The sequence below is a fragment of the Corythoichthys intestinalis genome, chromosome 7 (genome assembly GCF_030265065.1).
Source record: "Corythoichthys intestinalis isolate RoL2023-P3 chromosome 7, ASM3026506v1, whole genome shotgun sequence".
Lineage (NCBI taxonomy): Eukaryota > Metazoa > Chordata > Actinopteri > Syngnathiformes > Syngnathidae > Corythoichthys > Corythoichthys intestinalis.
This window is the reverse complement of record NC_080401.1, coordinates 25,713,924-25,736,802: the sequence shown is the minus strand read 5'-3', so window position 1 is coordinate 25,736,802 and position 22,879 is coordinate 25,713,924. Positions and strand designations below refer to the sequence as shown.

The window sequence follows — 22,879 nt, the reverse complement described above, 5'->3', positions numbered from 1 at the left end:
AATGAAATGCATGAGTAGTATTTAACTCTGAGATGACTATGGACTGAGCAGAAGCTTCAGATTCCGGCTACATTCCCAGGCAGCCTGCCTCAGCTGCTCTGCTTGGCTCTTTGCACACTAAATGCCAATAAAACGCTTCTTCACTTGATTCACTCAATCTGTTTTTCTGTGCTTTGCATTTTTTACAGGCGTCACTTTAGCGTTGCTTTTTTCAGCCCGACTCCGCCAGCGAGCTGGCCACTGCAGCCCTGCAAATAACTCCAGCCTTACTTGAGGATAAAGGAATGAAAATGGAGGTATACACTAATTTCTTCCAGTGTTTCAACCACAAGTGGGAAGGAGATACTAGAAGGACTCGGTCTGAGGGTTTTGGCTGACATACACAATTACAGCAGTCGTGGAGGGACTCAGTAAGTGTCTGTGGTTGTGGATTTGGAGTGAAGGAGCAACTAGCACACTCATGGACTCTTTGTATGTAGAGAGACAGAGACAATATTTCAAGGATCACGGCACATTATACAAGAAAATACTTCACTTAGATATATATATCCATATATCTGTGGAGACACGATATATTTATCCAATTTTAAAACAGTAAGGCTGCTTTACAGTTGTGGTCCTTTTGCCTTGACACAAAGAAATCCTGACTGCTGATCAGAGAAGAATGAATGAGAAATTAGACATGCTATTGACATGACTGAGGTATTTTGATGATAATTAATTTGAGCTAAAGTCGCTCTAGGTGACAGATTACTAACTGAGGTTGGTTTGAGTCTACACGCTGACGCTAACCACCTCAAAACACAATGTTTGAATATAAAATGTGAGCTACTTCCTATTTTTGGTGGACCTCCCTCGAGGGTTTATATTGAGTATCTGTTTTTTGGTGGGGAGTTTTACAGAATTTGTCAAGACTTCTGACTTAATTTGGGCATTTTTCATTCAAATTGGGAAACAAATACTTTAACCTATGTAGTTCATGTCACGTATTAATGTTTCTGCCATTAATGTTTCATCTTCTTGCATGTGTAATATTTCAGCTAGTAATGTTTCATCATATTGCTTCACACTCAAGCATCACAAAGTCCTTTATTATGTCATAAAGAATAACTGAGAACACTATATAAGCCTCAAGCAGACAACATCCAGTGTCAGGTCGTCAGCGATTAAACGTAGGTCTGCATGTCAACTTGCCATTATCGCTTGACCTGATAGTTTTCCCTTGCCTGTCAAGATCAATAAAATCCTGTGTCTACGATACGCAACTGGGTCCTCCGTCTCGTACATGACAGTTCACTTGTTATTTTGTCTTTTCCTTGTATTGTGTTGTTGCAATTTGGACCTTGAGTCTGTTAATAAAATCTATCAGTCAGTGGTCGTCAGTTTTTTTTTTTTTTTTTTTAATCCAATACAGTCCATTAATCAAGTACCATTAACTCATTTGCACCCAAAAACGTATAAATACGTTGTATTTCTAATTGCTTAAGTGTCCCAAAAACATATTTATACGTCTTTTGCGTTTTTTTTTTTTTCACAATCGGCATCTATAGGTTCCCATGTATGCCAGATAGAATGCACAAAGCTTAAAACTCATTTTAAAGCAATAAAACTGGCCACTGGAGGGCAGTAGCGCATTTGGTAAGACCCGCAACCCTATTCAACGGCAACCAATGACCAAGCCGCAAAGCCAGGGAGAGGCGGAAGACAACCAAATGGATGACAGGCGGCGGACGACCGAGCAGAACAACCGGTAGAACGCCGGGGATGCCAGGTGCTGGACGACCGAGCAGAACGACCGCGACCACTAGATGCCGTACAGTCCGTGCTGCTCACGAGCAGAGCCCGCAGATACAAAAAAAAAAAAAAATTCATCTTTGTGAAACAGGCAGCGATGAGGGAAAAGTTTAACCCGCTGTCGCGGCCAACACAACGTCATCTTTCAGTTAGTTATGTCTAAATAAATTGCTACTTTGCTATCAAAAGCTCTATTTGTCTTGTTGTTTCTGTTTTTTTTTTTTTGTAAAAGGAAAACATTATTCAGATATAACTAAGGCAAAAAAATACCTGTGTTAAAGTCAAAGGTATGTTTGAAATGTATGCTTCACAAAAAGCTCAATTTCTCCGTTTTTTCATCAGTAATTGGAAAAATGCTCAAACTAAGCTATTTTCTAATGCTGATTTCTAAAGAATGGAAAAAGATATTTACTTACTTTTTTCTTTCTGCTGAAAGACGAGAGTCTAATTTTTCTTTTGGTGGGTTCCATGTTTATATAGCAATAGAACAGAATTTTCTGTGGGCCTTGCATAATCAGTCAAAATCCAGTAAAACAGCCGGCAGCGAAGGGCCTTGCACCGGTGAAAATGGCTGGGAGTGAATGAGTTAGGTGGTATTAAATTTAAACTACGTTCTGCAAAAAGATTTAAGTTTAATGTTTAAATTTTTTTTTTTTACATATATTTAGAAACTTCAAAGAGTAATACCATTTGCAGTGTTTCCTCAATTGCTTAAGTACGTTTCTCAGATCAGAATTTAAATTCTCAAAACAGTTTGTGCATTTCTCAAAACACAACCAACAAAACAACACGGATTACCTGCAAAAGCCATTTTTTGTGCAAAATTCTTAGTCTTTTGCTCAAAATTAAATTTCTGTGTTAATGAACATGTCAGTGCTGTCAGATAAGAAGTCCTTGTTTCATTGTGTGCAAACAAGACAGTCAAACTGCTTTGTCATGTTCTCAATATAACAGTTACTCTGGTGGAAGGCTATAATGCTGAAGATGGTTAACATAGGTTTTGATGAATATTGCAAGTTAAACCTTTGTGTGGGGGAAATTGATTGCAAGGGACTGGACAAGATTCAGTTTACACTTTTACTGTTTTTACAATGTATTGACAGACAATGTCATTGCGATACAGAGAGCAAAAGACAGCACTGAGTATCACAAAGAAATATTATAGGGGTGTGACAAAATATCGAAATGGTGTTATATCGTGATACTTTGTATCCCAAAAGGTTATCGATATGCTCCTGCCAAGAATCGAGATATCGTTTTAAAAAAGTGTCAATGTCAATGAAAAAAAAAAAAAAAAAAAAGGAACCAACAACTGGCTACCAAAATCTTCCACCATAATAGTGTCTCAGTTAACTATAAGGCTGCCATTGACGAAAACCAATCTATTTAGACTGGGAACGTTCGTTCATTCAAAACTAGAGCATTAACAGTCATTTTGTCACTTGCTGTTCATTTTAGGGCATTTCCAGGTCATTTCCTGTTGAGTTTGAGTCACTGCCTATTCATTTGGGTGATTCCCAGGTTACTTCCTGTTCTATAACTGTTCTGAAATAAACAGGAAGTGACCTATAAAATACCCAGATTCAACAGGAAGTAACTGAAAATCAACAGGTAAATGTCAGGATTTGCGGGCAGGCAGGTAGTAAGGACCCAAACGAAGGAAAAGGGAAGAGAGGCAGATAGACGTGCAAAAAATATTTAATCAAATCCAACAAAAAACAAAGTACAAACAAAACGACCGGGAAATCCAACAACTCTTAAACAAAAGTCAGGGTACTAACAACAGACTGGTATCAAAAAACTTACTAAGGCTTAGGAACACGAGGGCTATGACGTTGGAACGGGCAGGAATTGAAACTGACGTGAACATGCACATTCACACTGACAATGACGCAACAAGGAGAGAAAAGAAACTGGGAGCTTATATACACACACAAACAAGGGGTAACGAGACAGCGAGGAACAGGTGGGTGACACAGAAGGATGCAGGTTGGATACACCAGGAGCAGGCACAACAAGTGAAATCAATGGGCAATCACAGGAACACACTAGGAGGGAACCAACACAAAACAGTAAATGACCTTAAATGGCCCAAAAGTACCTCATTGCCTGGCATGGGCTGCCAATGACGGCCATAGACATTCAATCCGTTTGAAGTGGGAGGGTTGGCAGTACATTCGCTGCCACCCTCCCAGTTTAAATGGATTGGACGTCTACTAGTGATAAACTTGTTCCAATTCACAGCAGAAGCTTGTTTTTTCTGTTTATTAGTTGTTTGTAGATGTTTGTTGTTTGTTTGCTGCCACCCTCCCAGTTCAAATGGATTGGACGTCTATAGCCCTCAGTGGCAGCCAATGCCAGGCAATGAAGTCATTTTGGGTCATTTAAGGTCATTTACCTGTTGATTTTCAGTTACTTCCTGTTGATTTGGGGGTATTTTATGGGTCACTTCCTGTTCATTTTGTGTTACAGAACAGGAAGTGACCTGGGAATCACCCAAATAAATAGGCAGTGACTCAAACTCAACAGGAAATGACCTGGAAATGCCCTGAAACGAACAGCAAGTGACCTATAAAGTGCCCTGAAAATCTGACAGAATGACTGTGAATGCTCTGGTTTCGAATGAACGGACGTCCCCAGTCTAAATGGATTGGGTGTCGAGCACCGTCAAGGCAGCCTTAGAGTTAACTGAGACACTGTTATGGTGGAAGATTTTGGTAGCAACTTGTTGGTTTATTTATTTAGATATTGATACTGTTTTAAAGCGATATCTCGATTCTTGGCAGGAGCATATCGATAACCTTTTGGGATACAAAGTATCACTATATACCACCATTTCAATATTTTGTCACACCCCTAATATAAACACATAAAAAAGCTGCCTTTTTGATCCCTCAGCAATTTGACCAACCACGCTACTGTATTCCAACTCATTATCGCCACTGATAGCAATAGATGTCCAATTTATTTGAACTGGAAGGGTTAGCAGCCAATAATATAATGTTGGCCATGATGGTGGAGCTAAGTATTTCTCAAGGTGGTACTTGCTGTCAAATGTTTGAGAACCAGTGATTTAAGTTGCGTTCTTGTTTTTGAAGTATTTGAGAGTATTGATTCATATGTGCTGGGTTGTACAGAAGTTTCACCTCCTTCTGCCAGAGAATCATTGAAAACTCCTTCTACAGATTCGCAGCTGCTTCCATCACCCCCGCAGATGCGACAGCGGTCCTCGCGAACTTCTGAGGCGAGAATGCGATCACAGCCGACGTGCTGCGTGAAGAAAAGACAGAATGAGCCGAGGGGTCGTTCGGGGTCACGGGTGAAGGGGCGCAATCGGCGAGTGGAGGGGTGTCAGAGGCCAGACCGAGGGATTACCTCTAATGTCTTCCAGACCCTTTTTCCGAAACACAAAGAGATCAGATGACACGTCCAGATGTGTTTTCTGATCCTGGGCAGACATTATGCTAAAGTCAAGGGTGTCGACACCAATATGCTTCATGATGAGCAAAACAGGTGGCCTTCCTCAAATTCCTCGACAGTAACATAAACTGCGCTTGTCCTTATCTTTCAAAGTGACATTTTATTATCATAAATTGAGACTTTTGTTCATCATTAATTTAAAATTAATTAACACCAAATCCAGATTTAAAGCCTCTGAATAATCCCAAATGTCCATTACAATGATATGTAACTTCGCGCGGAGAGGCAGGGTTGTCAAACTTTCCTTGTTGAATCCTTAGTGGATTTTTGCAATCTGGAGTATTTCGTTATCTTTATTAAGGCTCAGTGGTTGATGGTTAATTTGGTACTCAACCATGAAAGTCATCCACTTATTTCTCAATGTATTCAGTATAAATTAACTTGTCTTTTTCAGTAGGACCTGGAAATGGCATGACATGCCTTTTGTCTGCAACGGCATGTTGTATTTAACTGAACCATCTGTTTCCCTCCGTACACACGCCCCTTCTTCTATTTCTGCTTTGTCAGACACCCAACTTAGGAACTAGTCAGCATGTCATTTCAAAAGACATGACTAATTATCTGTGTTGTCCCCAGATAACCCATGAGCCTCAACACAAAACAAATTGACAAAAGTCTTTCTCATCCCATAACAGAGAATAGAGGTGCGCTAGAAGAGGGAAATGAGAGAACAACAGCAATGTTGGGAAGGAGAAAGAGCGCGGTAATAAGAATAAAAGTGAATGAAAGCCAGTGTGCACTGTGGACTGACTCACAGCTGAACTGCAAGGTCACTGAGTACAAGGGAAAACAGGGAAGAGGGGAGTAGAAGGTTGGAGAGAACAAGAAGGATGCACATAAACAAAATACTCTTGTTGGATGAGTGCAGGAACTTCAGCCTTCCTTAGACAGTCTTGTTAGAATGAGTGGAAAAGAAATAATGTCAATTCCTCTGACCAATATAGGCCCTCATAGTTGATCTTGTCCTTGCACGATACATCTTAATCTGCAAATAGCCGTACAGCAGGAACAGCAAAAATTCCCACTGCTTCACTAGCTATATTCAAAGACTGCTTGCAGAAGCAATACCTTTGTACAACCTATTTTTTTAAGTGCAAAGGTACAATTTTGCAACCTGTGAGGATGTGAGTAAAAAGTCAAATGTCGTGCAATACACAGTTCCTTTCCTACTCTAAATTCTTCCTGTTGACACAATAAAACAATAACAACAGTCACTATTAGAGTAAATACAGGGTGTCACCCCCAAAATTGACGTAATTTCAGAGGCTAAAATTCTGACAATTCTTGCTGAAATAACATAAAATTTTGACAAAATTTAAAGAAATTCGCATTGGCCCGAATATAAGTCGGTGTTTTTTGCATTGAAATCAGACTGAAAAAGAGAGGGTCTTAAAAGGGGGAAAAGAGGGCTTATATTCGCGGTCTAGACATTATACCCATTCACAACGCTAGATGGCACCAGATATCCTTGAAGCGATGTTCTGTCATGACAGATCTCAGCTACTCTGAAGTTCAACCAGTTTGCATTATTTTATTGCAATGTTTTTTCCTTATTCAGATTAGTGTCAAGACTACAGTTACAGTTATACTTCACTTTGATGGTTAATATAGTTATTGCAATTTTGTTTTTTTATCACAATAGATTGGTTTATTTACATTTCAAAAACCAGAAGCCATTCATTTACGAATGTGATTGCATTTTAGTTTACATATTTAAATGGTAGATATTAAGAGACAGATATTAAGATTTGAATGAGGCAAAATAACATGCTTTTTCTCTCAAATATATTGTTATAATCATTTGTTTCGCATGTACTGTAATTATTTTCTGTATAAAAATTAATTTGGTGTTCAAAAAGTCTTTTTTTCAAACTTCAGTCTTAAAAAAGAAGGGATCATCTTATAATCAGGGCCGTCTTAGATTCGGCCCAATACTGTATTTCATATTTTTCTATTTTCAGGTTGAAAAATGCCATTCATTTCCAGAGAGTCATTTTGCCTCTTGGAAAACGCTCGTACGCAGTTACTCTAGACCAGTGCTTCTCAATTATTTTCTGTCACGCCCCCCACAAAGATGTAAACGTTTCATGCCCCTCCAACTCTCTGCCGCCACTGTAAATAGTACCATTTGTCTCTAAAATTATTATAAACACACCTCTGCATAACATTGAAGTTTTCTATTAAAGGAAAAAAAGTAATATAAATCAACTTAAATCAATTTGCGTGAATAAACAAAAAAGTCATTTCCAAACTGTAAAAATACACTCAAGGTACATTTTTTGACTATTTGATATTGCAAAATAAAACTTAATAAAACCAATCAATGATAATAAATTAAAATTACACGTCAGTGTCATTGGACAACGGGACAGTTTTTATTTTTTGCTGCAGGCAGTATCAGCTTCTTTGCTATGGTGTGGGGTTATTTTGCACTGAGCATGCTAACAGTGCACGCTGGTTTACTGCTGTAACATTGACAAACAGGGACGATTGCTGGCAATATTCGACATGTTTTCACTGAAAAACAATCAAGCGGCTTATCAATGTGATTGGGTTCTAATGTTTTTAAGTGACGTCTTAATTGATTTGGCTTCCTGCTGCCCGCTGCAAACATTTTTACACACCTTAAACAGACTGGTCTTTACTCGTTTCCTACTGTATTCTTTTCTGTGTTTTTTTTTTTTTTTTTTTTAACAAACTTTATTCACACAAATACAAATACAAACAAGGGGTGAACAACACACATACAGACAACAAATTTACAATAACAACAATATTAAATAAAATGGTCGGAGTTATTTTTAACACAAGCTGTACTGTTTGCAAAGTCTTTTGGTCCTTATAGCCTTTTGGTTCAAAGAGTAACTTTAATCGTCCAAATATAAAGAAAACATTTTCCCGAAAACATGAAAATTTGGGCTTTGATTAGCATATTTTACACAGTGAATGTGAAATTTTGCCAATGTTAAAATAAGATTTATAATTTATCTTTTATCCATTTCTGATTCTTCAATGTTGGATAGGCCAATTAAAATATGTCTAAAAACTATTTTCAATGAGGGCTCAACTTTGGAATTGATAAAATTGTTCAGTTCAACCCTAAAATTTGAGAGTAAGTACATTCCCAAAACAAATGGGAAATAGTTTCCTTTGCATTTGCACAAAAAGAACATAATGTATCAATATTAATTTTAAATTTAACCATTGTTGTCTTTACAGGATAACACCTGTGAAGTATTTTGAGTGTGATTTCTTTAACTTTATTTCTTAATAAATATTTTCTATGCAAAAGCCAAGTATGCTTCCATTCAATATTTTCGTATAAATTATTCCAATAATAAATTGCTGCAGGTTTGGAAACTATCTCTCTTTGAAGAAGTCCTCTCAAACAATGGTTGGAGGCTTCAGAGCTTTAATAGTGCACATTTATAACCAATGAACAGAGACTTTGGATCAAAAATTGGCATGTTACAATTTCTACCTTTAGGAGAATTTTGTAATAATCTTCGAGATCCCTCTGGTATTGCATCAAACACAACAGAATATTCACGAGGCGCAACAGGAATATTATAAGATGAACAAAATTCTTGATAAGTGAAAAGTTGACCATCATCATTTAATAATTGACTAACTAAGAAGCTGTTATTTTGACCCATCTTTCAATATATAGATTTACTTCGATATTGTATATGGTTTTTCCAAATGTAATATCTATGTGGTGAAAAATTGTGTTTACCGTATTTTTCGGACTACAAGTCAAGAGTATAAGAGTACAAGAGTACAAGTCGCACCAGCCATAAAATGCCCAACGAAGAGAAAAAAACGTATAAAAGTCGCACCAGCCATAAAATGCCCAACGAAGAGAAAAAAAACGTATAAAAGTCGCACCGGAGTATAAGTTGCATTTATGGGGGAAATTTACTTGATAAAATCCAACACATAGAACAGACATGTCATAAAGCATAAACAACGAATGTAGGTTCACAACCGTGTTTCTCTCTCGCTAACTCACCCACTCAGTAGGAGCTACGTAGCTGTCGGTCTTCTGGTGTGTGAGCGCTCTTCTTCACGTAAACAAATGCAAGTGCGTCCCCACGTGGGCGTGAATGCGCCACAAACAAAAAGCATGCATGTCAATATAAAAAAGTCAATAATACAATTGAACACACATTGCCAAAGGCAGAACGCAAATGTGGCCATAGCTAATAAGTTATTCAGATAACTATAGCATAAAGAACAGGCTAACAAGTTTACCAAACTGTCAGTGTCACTCCAAAACACCAAAATAACAAGTGAAATGATATCATAATGTGTTAATAATTTCACACGAGTCGCTCCTTAGTATAAGTCGCACCCCCAGCCAAATTATGAAAAAAACTGCGACTTATAGTCCGAAAAATACGGTATACATCATTGACCATGACATAAGAAGTTGAGTGTGGAATTTGGATAATTTAACATTCAATTTTACACCTTCACGGAAAGTCTATTCTTTTCTGTGTGCTCTTATTCTATTCAGAAACACTGCGCACACTCTGAAAATGAAAGCACCACTGCCACCTACTGCGTGGGTGTTCAAGTACACTTTATTCTCGTACGGCAAAAAAAGTATGTTCCCCAAGGTCATATGCGCCACCCCCGGCATGGCTCCGCGCCCCCCTGGGGCTCCCCCACTATTTGAGAAGTGCTGTCTAGACTGTGCAGTGTGCATTTAATGCAAAAATTGTAAACATTTTACCTACTAGCTAACAAATTTGGATCTAGTACCAAATATATTCAGAGGAAGGCTGCGTGTTTGGCAAGAACTTGACTTCTGACTTCTGCCGTGTCAGAAGCAGCGCACAGAATTTCCAAATCTTTGAATTTCTCTTACAGATATAACTTCTGATGTTCAACACATAAACTGTTCAGTTAGATGAAGCTAGCACCAGTAGTTTCCAAGATATTTGATGATTTTTGAGGACACCCCGTATTTGTAAGAATAACTTTTTCAGCCATAAATATTCAATAATCCAGTGTAAAATGTACAGCGGTAGCTGAGCGTATTTTTCCGTGCCGCGTGTCAGCATTGTTACACTGTAGGCATGCGCCGGTACGATAGTCTGACGGTATGATAACCTTAAGCCAAAAACCATGGTTTCATGGTATCACAGTATTGCAAATACAGCACAGGATTTTTGTTTTTTCAAAACATATTAGCAAATTGGAACATAAGTATAATGTTAAGTTAAAATAAATAAATATTTATATTCTAAATAAAATGAAAATAAATGCAGTCCTTTAGGTGAGACTAAATCCAGAGCCACAGCTCAACAATATCACCATCAGAACAATAATAATAGATTTTTTTCCCATAAAAATCATGTGTGTTTGACTCATATCATGTTTACATTATACACACACTCTCTTTCTCAACACCAGACAGTTGCCAGAGAGAAAAAAACACCACGTTTTACCACCGCTAGACACAATAAACACGGAGTTAACTCTAGTAGCTGGTGGGAAACGTTCATGACAGTGTTGACTAACCATTCATTTTGTATAAATGCGAAATTATATTGGAGGTATTGCTTCCTCGGTAGCCACCCTCCGCAAACATGTTTTACATATCGGTTGGCCCTCCTCCTCTAAGCCGCGGCCGTCTTTTTTGTAGCCCAAGCATTCCCATACCAGCGATTTCGTTTCCTCCGATGGGGAAAAAAATTAAGGAGCTGACTCACTGACACTGAGCAACAACCGGTGGGGGAGGGTTGAGTCTTGCAGCTACAAGCGAGGGATTTCTCCAAGCATTTTTGGGACATAAAAAATAGCTAAAAACGGAACATTTTTGCGGTTTTGAAACATTTTCATACCACGGTATACCTTGAAACTGGTAGCCGGCACATGTCTATTACACTGTTGCGCAAACTAGTTAATGGCACGCTCTTCATGGTTAAAATGGCAAACGAAACACCTTCCGTTTCTATAGACTAGTATAACATCCACCCACTAAAATGAGCAATAAGAAGTGGAGATTATCTTGCATAACTTCCAGTAAACATAATTTATTGTTCACTGTTTTATAAGGTAACCAAGGGGACTGTGCTGAAAAAGGTATCAAAACAAAGCAATAAATTTGCACTGTACTTTTACCAAAAGACAAAAAGAGATGAGAATGTAGCCATACATTAAGCATCATCAGACTGTTAATGACTATCAAAAATCACGTCTGGTCCTCAGTTAAATGAACATTGGTGAAAATGTGTGCTTTCATTTCATAATACATAGACATGAAGACACCACTTAAAAAGGAAGACTGAATTTCCTGCCAAGGTTGTGTTTTTAAATGGAGTTGCAGATGATGCATCTCATCAGTTTTGGCAGCTTTCCAACACGCACAGACAGAGTTGATTCTCTGAACATATGAATGCTGCCTGTTCAAGTAGTTTTTAATCTTGCTACTTTTACTCACCTTACACTCGCCATTTACACATTTATCCAGAGAGTCGTCTCTGCATTGCGTGCCATCGACTACTGCTGGAGCACGCTCTGTGTAGAAGTTGTATCCCTCTGCCAGGCAGTTCAGAGAGCATGTCTTCACCCCTCCTACACACACAACAAAGGCTATTAAGTTTGTTTTCACAAGCACCTCAACCAGCTACACACATTTGCTTCACAGTTCAGAGTAGCTGGTTATTGATTTGAATCTCAACGGTGTCCCTCCTATGTAAGGTTAGCATGTCTTTCCATGTGACTGAGTGGATATTTCCTGGTTCTAAAGTTTTCTTCAAAAAACATGCAGGTGAACTTCACAGAGGAATCAAAATCTTACACAACTGAATAATTTGCAAACTAATGTCTCTATAGCAGTGGCAAACTGTCAGCACTACAACTGGGCCTTCACCATACAAATAAACATCATCATTGCAACAGTATAGACCACAGCTAGTACAGAAGAAAGCGCAAGAACAGAGTTATGTTGTGATGCAGTTTTCAGAATATCAACATGAATATGATATCTTTACTTATTTTTTTTAATACCACATTCGCTGTGACCTCAGTAAAGGATTGCCACCCCCTTAGAACTCATTTGAGATTTAACTCCCATTGTCACATTTATGTTTACCAGTATTGGAACAATACGCATCTACAAAACGACGAAGAAAACGAAATATGTATAATTAGTAGGGCTGTCAAGTTTATCGCGTTAACGGGCGGTAATTAATTTTTTTTAATGAATCACATTAACATATTTGACGCAATTCACGCATGGACGGAATGCACCGTTCATGCTTTGCCTCAAACTGTTTGCAATGACGCCGTTTTAGCACATTGAGAGCAATAAGGCAGAGAAAAGCGAGTGGATACTGGCGTTCATTGGACCGCGCCTTTTATTGGCTTAAGGTTTGGCAGCCACTACTAGCAGTCATGGTTGCCCAACTTCCCATCATGCATTTGGGCGGAGCAGGAGACGATTTTTTTCTTAACACGCCTAATTGTTATAAAGTTTTGTTGTAAAGTTATAGAAATTTTGTATTAAAACCCCTCTTAACTCATTTGCTCCCGGAACCGTATAAATACGTTTTATTTTTAAATGCTCAACTGTCCCACAACCGTATTTATACGTCTTTTGCGTTTTTTTTTTTATAAGAAGCATATATAGCTTCCGCTGTATCTGAGAAACAAAGAAAAACGCTCCAAACCAATTTTAAAGCAATAAAACTGGCCACTGGAGGGCAGTAGCGCATTTTGGAAGACTAGACAAGCCGATTCAACAGCAGTGAACGGCCGGCCAGCATTGTCAAAGCGCTGGCGGATTGAGCCCAGGTGGCGCTCCGACCGGACAAAACAACGAGAGGACGCCTGGGACACCAGGCGCTGGACGATCGTGCAAAACGAGTGAAACCCCCCGTGGAGCGGCTCGCGTAGCAGACCCTGCAGAAAATGCAAAAATACTCCATCTTTGTGAGACAGACAACGATGAGGGAAAAGTTTACACAGCTGACGTGGCGTCAACGGCGTCATCTCGGCGACAAACCGTCATCTCTCAGTCGTTGTGTGTGAATAAATTGTTACTATTCTATCTAAAGCTCTATTTGTCTGGTTGTTCATAGTATTTTGTAAAAGGAAAACATTATTCAGATGTTTGGGATGTAACTAATACAAAAAATAGCTTTGTTAAAGTCAAAGTTATGTTTGAAATGTATGCGTTTACAAAAAGCTCATTTTCTCCGTTTTTTCATCAGAAATTGGAAAATTGCTCAAACTAAGCTATTTTCTAATGCTGATTTCTAAAGAATGGAAAAACATACGAACTTACTTTTTTTTCTGCTGAAAGAAGAGAGTCCAATCTTTCTTTTGGTGGGTTCAAAGATTATATAGCAATAGAACAGAATTTTCTGTGGGCCTTGCAAAATCAGTCAAAATCCAGAAAAAACAGCCGGGAGTGAAGGGCCTTGCTCTGGTGAAAATGGCTGGGAGTGAAAGAGTTAATGTTTTCGTTTTATTAAAATTAGTAAAATTTTCATTCAAAAAATAAACTAGTAGCCATTGTTGATGTCAATAATTACACCAAACTGCCTCATTGTGCTGAAACCCAGAAAATCATTTGGACCCAATCGCTAGCAGAGGGCGCCAAACACCAAAAAACAAGTAACAAGCGGACATTACACTGCCATCATTTAAATCTGTTTGGGAGGGGCATCTGCGTTAATTGGATCAAATATTTTAACGTGATTAATTTTAAAAATTCATTACTGCCCGTTAACGCGATAATTTTGACAGCCCTAGTTTAAACTAGAGATTTTCAGATCCGATATTTGGATTGGATTGGACGCCGATATAGGCAAAAAAATGCGCATCGGTATCGGATCGGACACGGAAAAATTCAGATCCAGACTTCCGATCCAGTTTTCTTTGAAATCCGGTCCAGGTTTTCCAGCGCACCGATATACATAATCCGTTCCAGTTTTTGTTTCGGTTTCCCTAAAATCCGGTCCGCATTTTACGGCACTCCTTCAACACACTACATTACCGTCTCCCAAAGAGACTTTATCGGTAAAAATGTCAGCTGTGTGGGATCATTTCACCTTAAAGGACGACAAACACGAAGAGGCAGAGTGCAACATATGCCACAATAAAGACAAGCGTGGTGGTAAAGCTGTAAGAAGTTTTAATACAACCAACCTAATCAAGCATTTAGCGACATACCACCACAAACACTATAAGGAGTATGTTAAGAAAACCGAAGACAAAAAGAAAGGTAATGGCAAAGGCAAATGTAAACAACAAAGATGGCTGATCGCGATGAGGTGTTTTTTATTTTGGCCATCCAAAGACATTTTGACCTCCAGCGAACCTGCCTTCCTATAAGCGATCGAATAGTAGAGGAAAAACGACGGCTGCGTTATTGCCCACACTGTAAACTGCCTTTTTTCAGTTACATCCTTTGCTGATCGTCAATATAAAAACATAGCACAACAAAGATAATTCACTATATGAGGAAAAAATACATGGCGTCTCAAATAAACTTGATTTACTTCATTATTGTGTTATCATTCAATACGTTTTCTTGAGCGCCATTTTGTCCAGTGACGTCAGATTGAAACAACTCGGGGTAGTTATTTTTTCTCTGACTTCGCGACTTGGACCTCGCAGTTCGAGCGGCGTTCCAATGATATTTTCCTAGTCGGAGGCCGGAAAAGTCCGACATCATCTTTGTTGTGCTATGATTTTATATTGACGATCAGCAAAGGATGTAACTAAAAAAAGGCAGTTTACAGTGTGGGCTATAACGCAGCCGTCGTTTTTCCTCTACTATTTGATCGCTTATAGGAAGGCAGGTTCGCTGGAGGTCAAAACGTCTTTGGATGGCCAAAATAAAAAAACACCTCATCGCGATCAGCCATCATTGTTGTTTACATTTGTTTGGAACGCTTTGAAGTCAGAACTGGTACCATCCGAGTGGGATAAATCCGACTTCCGATTTCTCTGGAATGCAGCATAAACATCCTGCTTGTCTAATAGATATCATATGTATATAGAACTAGATGCAAAATGACAGACTCGACGCCGTTGGCAACACATGCATTGAAAACTACGTGCGTTAGTAAACAGCCGCCATCTTAAAGCAGGAGACTTCCCTTGTAGGCTGTTGTAGTGAACCTTCCAAGCGAACCTAATTAACTTTTTATCTAAAATACTCCTAAATCGGCAAAATCTTGACTTGAATCTATGTTCAAAACAGTTTTAAAACTTTCACATGTCAAAAGTAGACAGAAGGGAAATTATGGAATAACGGGAGCAATTTAAACAACTTTAACAGTTGATTTGCAAAATTAAATGAATTGAATGTTGTTTAAAGCTGCTGATACAGAATGGGGACTTGAGTATTTTATTTACCGTTTTAAAATGTTAACTTGATACTGAAATAGTCGTTTATTTAAACCTGAGAGGCTTTTTATACAATTTTTGTAACTAATGCACGAAACATTAAAAGCATCTAATAGCTTGGGAAGTTTGTGGGATCTTCCACTGACAGTTTACAATATTATTTGCACGTTTTACTGACTGACTATGCCATTTCTGTTTGTTATTTAGAATGTTTTGTGTTTGTCACTGAATAAAAAGGTCAGTTTATTGTTACCAACCATTGTGTGTTATTCAAACTCACCTAATTCAGCTGGCTAGTTGTTATCAAGAGTACTAAAACCATTTTCAACATGAGTCTGACAACTAAGTAAGGAGGCTAAATAACTTTAAACTTTAATACATGCTCAGATAGGCCGGTATCGGTATCGGCCACTATCGGTATCGGATCGGAAGTGCAAAACAATATCGGTATCGGATTGGAAGTGCAAAAACCTGGATCGGGACATCCCTAGTTTAAACACAAAAAAAAAGGACTTCACTTTGCTCCGCAACACCTACATACATTCATACTGATGGACGCGAGCACAGGTGCATGTGATAATAAGTATTAATGACTTCACGAGGAAGAGTGGGAAATCTGGGTTACACGTATTCAAGGGTGAAAGTGGCTAGAATTTCTTGCCGGAACTCCTCGACGTGAGGGTCGCCATGGAGCCAGAAATTTTATTTATTTTTCATTCAAAATTGTATTTGTGCAATGATTTGCAAAATAAAAGTTAACAAAAACAGCAATAACCCCAACCTCCATCTCCTAATTTTTATTTTCCCTCATTTCCTCACATACTAAATGTCAAATCTCGATTTTAACTACTTAAGAACATAGGATATAGATTCAAATTGAACTTAATGTAAACATTTACATGTTTTTTTTTTAAATAATAAAGACATAACATACATTCAGAAAAATAAGTACAAATGACTTATATTATGCAGAGTGAAATGGATTATATTTTGAAGATCGCGCAAACATTGACTTTTTTTCAATCATAAGGAAATGAATAAGTAGCCTAACATAAATGAACAAATATAAGTCCAAAGTCCACATTGACAGCTAAGATGTTCTGAACTTCCCCATCAGAGCAAATAAAACTAAATATGATAAATAAGCCTCCTCAACTCTTTCGTTGCTCCTAAAGATCTATTTTATGTTGCATTGCCCTTTTTTTGTCGCATCAATTCAACAAGCTTTTTTTTTTTTTTTTTTTGCTGTTCAAGAAAACATGCACATTGGAACCAATCAGAGCCAACCATCTCTGCTGATCACATGTCAGTATGTCAGCCAATTGAACGGATAAATAAGTCCAGGCGTTTTGCTTTGCTGCGTGCATTCGCACGTTGACGTGACTCGTCATTGTCAGACTCCGATAACTGCAGCAGCTGAGGAAACCTCCATGCCGTCCCTGGAATAAAATCAATAATAAATATTGGCGGAAACGGATTACGCCACTCAAGCACTTTACTATGCTTGTTGTTAACACTTGTGTATGTAAATCTGATGTTGGTAGATTGTTTTCTTCTTGGAGCTGAAATGCATGTGTGGCAGCTTAGCTTTTTTTTTCTTTTTTTTTTTACAGGGTACCCGCGGGTTATTAAAAGTATTAAAAAAGCATTGAATTTAGTTTTCCATTATTAAAGGTATTAAAAGCATTAAATTAGCTGTCGTAAGTCTGGAATTTTTTCACCGTGGTTTAAATTTTCAAGAACATCTCAGTGCAACCTAAATTGTATCTGTGACAAAGTTTTTTTTTTTTTTTTTTAATCCATAACGAAGATGACGCGTAGAATTTTTACGATGCACTACACTTCGTGCGTGCGCGCCGTTAGCATCATTAGCACAGTACTGTGTGCTAACGCAAGGAACTGCTCAGATGCCTTAGTTGTTATGTCCGACGAAAGCCTCAACAAGACAACCAAGTCCAAACAGTTGGACCAGCATGTGAGGTATTGGATCAGCGACTAAGTCGCATCCAGATACTTTGGGTCGCAGTTTATGGGTTATGCGAAGGCAGTGGACCTGCTTAACATTTCAAAGTAAGTTGCCAATTTCTCCAATTAAAATGTGTTAGATGCAATAATGTATTTCTGCACGGTTTGCCTTTCGAATGGATGTGAATTTCGCAGTTTTAACTCAAGAGTTAGCCATGTTCAATGGGGTACTGGCAGGTGCACTAGCCTTAGCATGAAGAAACTGGAGTTGTAGATTCACCATAACTCTCAGATACACAACACGGTTGACACTATTATTGGAACGAGTGCGGGGTAACGTTGATCTGAATAACATGGCATGGTGATAGGCAAATTATAATGTAGGTGATAGTAAAACACCTCCTGGTATATTTAAATGTTTTTCTTGATTAAATAAGAGTATGGATTTTCTCTATCTGATTAAAAGAAATGTCTTCAATAGCTCACAAAGGATTAACATGTGTTTTTTATACTTCTTGTAATGTGATTAGAAAAAAACAATTACCAAGGGAAATGGTCATGTGTAGCTTTTTTATTTTGTGGTAATTAATGGTAAACTACTGCCATTTAGTGGCTGTTTTTTAAAATTTCACTGCCAATTGCAAGCACTTTACAGTTAAGGTGGCCAACTTGACAATCACCTACCTACCACCTTGACTAGGTCCTCTTAAAAGGGAAACCTGTTGTATTGCAAATGTAATTTCTGAAGTTGCTTTACAATAATAGTGTAAAATCAATTTTATCCTGGGAAAAAAAATTCTGAAAGACCTTATATTTAAATGTGTTTTAATTGTATCTTCAATAAATGTGCATTCTTTTGTCAAACACACTTAGTAATTGAGGTTAAATTTGATGTTCAGTGCTTTATTTTTTTAATATGATTCAATATTATCTATAGACCCTACCCACGTGACGTCACAACTCCGCTCTCCTGACTGGTGCCGCCCACTTGTCCGTCAACACATCGTGTTGACCTGTTACGGCTACATACATTCCTCCTATTTACGGCGTGTTTTTCTGCTCCTTAACATTAATAATCAAAATGGTGAAGGCGTGTGTGGCGGTCGGCTGCAATAACAGAGAAGATAGACGGAGAGACTTGAAGTTCTACCGGATTCCGAGAGACACGGAGAGGAGAGAGCGAGATGGGCTGCTGCAATTCGACGAGAAAACTGGGCTCCAAACGATTACCACAGATTATGTAGTAGTCATTTTATATCTGGTAAGATGCATTTAATATATATTTAGAGGGTTTGGGGCTGACAACCACAATTAAGATCATTGCTAGGCTAATCGCCGACAACATACACGTATGTATGTAGTGAGAGTGCTATCGCTAATCCATATAAACATTAAAGGCCCTAGCTCCATTGACAAATGACATGAAATACATTAGACTTGACAGTGGATGTTAGCAAGAACAAAAGATTTTGAATTGAAAATTTCGTAACTCACCTTCCGAGCACAAGATTCCTGCCGAATTTTCGTGTACGAGGACCTGTTTCACCCAACCAGCAACGTAGCATTTATAAGCCTCCAAGCTCTTAAAGTTTTTCAAACTTTCGTGAGAATAGGCTGATTTTGTCAGGGTCAGGCAGAGACGGCGAAGGCAGCCGGTCAAAAATCATCGATTTAGGCATCAAATATGGATCTGGCGACTGTATAGAACGAAGCTTTTCCACATAACGCCTTTTATGCAACACATCCAGTGAGTTTACGGCATCAGAAAGCACCGGGTCTTCCATGAAATGCATTTTAAATTCCTCGATCAATTGAAACCAATGCTAATACAGAGACAAAATGACGGACAAGTGGGCGGAACCATACAGCGAGCACGTGGTTTTGTGACGTCGGTGGGTAGGGTATATATAATGGGTGCGAGAAAAGTAATAATTTTCAGTTGAAATGGCATTAAAAAAGGTCTTAAAAGTCTTGAATTTAGATTTCTCAATCCTGGGGGGGCCCTGTTTTTAACATAGTGTTTTGACAGTTGCTCTCATATTTTCGGAATCAAAGCACCGTGTACCGGAACAGCATTCCGGCCCTGAATCTTATACCGGAACTGCGTACCTTACAGTTCTGGCCCACTTTCACCCCTGCACGTATTTGATTAGCGAAAACAACACCGGCATTGATAATATGTTTCCCCCCAAGTCGGGCTGTGACTTTCTGGAAATACTAGCTTTTATTTACGTTAATCTCCACTATTATATGTCAGAAAAATCAAATAGCTTTTTTAATTCTTTTTAATTTACTTAACAACATTTTTTCCGCTGGGATGCAGATGAATAAGGTGTTGTATGTCCCTTTAAGTCTCGCAGGATTTGCTGACGTCTTTCATGACGTCGATGTACGGTCATATTTACATAGTTTGTTTCAACTCCCAATTGCGGAACTTTGGTATTCGACTTACAGGGGTTTTGGAATGTTTTCCCTAAATCACAACAACAACGTATAAACCTGCTTCATTAGAATTATCTTACATTCATGTTATAAAATCCCAGTTGTGTTCAGATAGGCTGCAGTGGTGAGCACAAATGGTGGACAATACAAAGACATCTTTTAAGGAAAACTCATTCAGGTTAATAACCTTCAATTCAATTATACAATATTTCCCTGCAATGAATCCAACTCTTTTGCACACACCATTTAGAAAGTGTTTCCTGCCAAAAGGTGTAGCATATTTTTTCATTGACGCTCAGCAGCGGTTTCTCAAAGTGGCTGTTGACATCCGTCTATGCTGGGTTTGTTTGTGTTGGCAATGATAATGGAGGTACAGTACGTACTGGTAAGGCTCAAATGGTCAGATCATGGAAAACTGCAATTCCCATAGTGCCTAGCTTTGGCAGGGCAATCACTGTTTGCAGCTGTGTGTGCATTACAACTTGCTGGCGTATGGGGGTTAAGTGTGAAGGATAATTGTCTTTAAAGAGAACCCTCTCTGTGACGGCCTTATTTAATGAGCTGTCCTTGGCTGTCTGGGTTGAGAGGTGACGGCTGTTTCTGTGCTTGAGAGCTAGTCATTACATAATCGTGAACTAAACACAGAGCGACAATGAGAGGGGGTTCAGGAAGAGGAGCAAGGAGGAAAACGAGAGAGAAACGGGATCTTGAGAAGTGAGTCAAGCCTGACAAAATGACAGTGTAGTGCGATCTGGCCTGAACACACTGGTCCTGTTTGAACAGCTGCAACAGATTTGCATCGCAGAATCAGCTGTCTGAAGTTACAATTGGCTTGTCACTATCTCTGTGAGTCACTGTAGTAGTGGAGGCCAAGATTAAAGGCAGTTTTGTAGTTGAAACTATTTATCTGTCACATTCAGTGTAGAAATGCAAAGCATTGTGGAACACAGAATGAGGGGGACTCTTATTTGACGACAGAGTATTTGGGCATGTGTGGGAGCCACATGGCAAAGCGCGAAAAAAATGCCTTAAGAAAATAGTTAAATGTAGTTACAGTGCTGCTCAAAAGTTTGTGAACCCCCTCAACATTGTGGAATTTTCTATTATTTCAACCTGATTTCCTAATCAATCAATTCAGTAGTTTTTTTTTGTTTTTTTAACAGTTGTGTTGTCGAGACTAAATTAAAAAGAGTTTTCATCAACTGATGTAGGTGCAAAATTGAACTGTTTGGTCACAACCAAAACCGCCATGTCTGGCGAAAAGTCAACACTGCATACCACCAAAAGAACCTTCTCCCAACAGTGAAGCATGGAGGTGGGAATGTCAAGATCTGGGCTTGCTTTTCATCCTCAGGACCTGGACAACTCCACATAGTCCAGGGAATCATGAATTCTGAGGAATATTGTCAAATCCTAGAACATAACCTGACGCCATCTGTTTTGAAGTTAAAGCTTGGCAGAAGGTGGATCATGCAACATGATAATGATCCAAAGCATTCCAGCAATACAACCAAGGAATGGCTGAAAAAGAAGAAGATTCGTGTTCTGGACTGGCCCAGTCAAAGTCCTGACCTAAATCCCATTGAAATGCTGTGGCGGGACCTGAAGCGAGCAGTTCATGCCAGACGCCCATCAAACCTCTCTCAACTGACTGCGTTCTGCAAGGAAGAATGGGCAAAAATCCCCCAAAGTAGATGTGAGAGGCTGATTAGTCACTACAGAAACCGTTTGGTTGAGGTAATCTCTGCAAAAGGAGGCGCAATATCCTATTAACTGAAGGGGTTCACATACTTTTGCACACATGATATCTGAGTTTTTCTTAAATCAACCACTTTTGTTAAATAAAGAATGACAATATAACTATTTCTTTTGTTTCAGTCCATTATTTGGAATGTCAGTATTGTGGATTTGGGTATAACTTAACATTTAATAAGGTTATTTTAGTTTTTTTTACAAAAAATCTGACCATCGCTGTGGGGTTCACAAACTTTCGAGCAGCACTGTATATCAAATAAGGATGGTTTAAATACGCTACGTGACAAACAGTGTTGTTAATCTTTCTGAAAAAAAGTAATTAATTATAGTTACAAATTACTTCTCCCAAAAAGTAATTGCGTTAGTAACTCAATTACCTGAATGTAAGAGTAATTAGTTACTTGGCAAAGTAATTTGTGATAATTACTTTTTTTTTCCTCAAAAAAAAAAAAAAAAAAAAAAAAAAACATTGGCCACACTATGTGAAGTTTTTTGTGAAGGTTTTGGGTACAATTGGCCCGAGCCCAATTCTTTACCCTAATTTACCCTTTACCCTGAATCAACTGTTAAAAGTTGTTAAAATTGCTCCCATTATTGCATTAGTTCCCTTCGCTCTACTTTCGACATATGAAAGTTTTAAAACTGTTTCATCATTTAAAGATAGATTCAAGTCAAGATTTTGCCGATTTAGAAGTATTTTAGATAAAAAGTTACTTAGGTTCGCTAGGAAGGTTCTCTACAACAGAGCCGTCCTAAAAAGTCTACTGCTTTAAGATGGCGGCTGTCTACTAACGCATTTAGTGCCATGTCTGTCATTTTGCATCTAGTTATATCTATATACAGTACATGTGATATCTACCATGTCTACCATATCTACCATAACATGCGGGCGTAGTTTGTAGGCTATCGGCTACAACATCTATTATTGGAGCTACCTAGAATCGCATTTGCTCGGCGTCACAACTTTCTTGCCTCCTCCCTACTCCTGCTCTGCTCTGTCGTCTCGGTGAGTCCGTCTCCCTCAGACTTTTCGACCAATATAGTAACGCATAGTAACGCATGCCTTTCCGTC

The 22,879-nt window shown here is 38.5% G+C and overlaps 1 protein-coding gene across 2 annotated transcripts in view; it reads right to left on the bottom strand.

Moving 5' to 3' along the window:
* adamts10 (ADAM metallopeptidase with thrombospondin type 1 motif, 10) overlaps positions 1 to 22,879 on the bottom strand; it is a 131,355-nt gene that overhangs the window by 27,270 nt on the left and 81,206 nt on the right. For both annotated transcript variants that reach the window (XM_057841083.1, XM_057841085.1), the window contains 2 exons: positions 11,726 to 11,859; positions 4,941 to 5,064 (listed from right to left, as the gene is read on the bottom strand). In XM_057841083.1, coding sequence (XP_057697066.1) covers positions 4,941 to 5,064; positions 11,726 to 11,859 — 258 coding nt within the window. The remainder of the gene's footprint in view (positions 1 to 4,940; positions 5,065 to 11,725; positions 11,860 to 22,879) is intronic.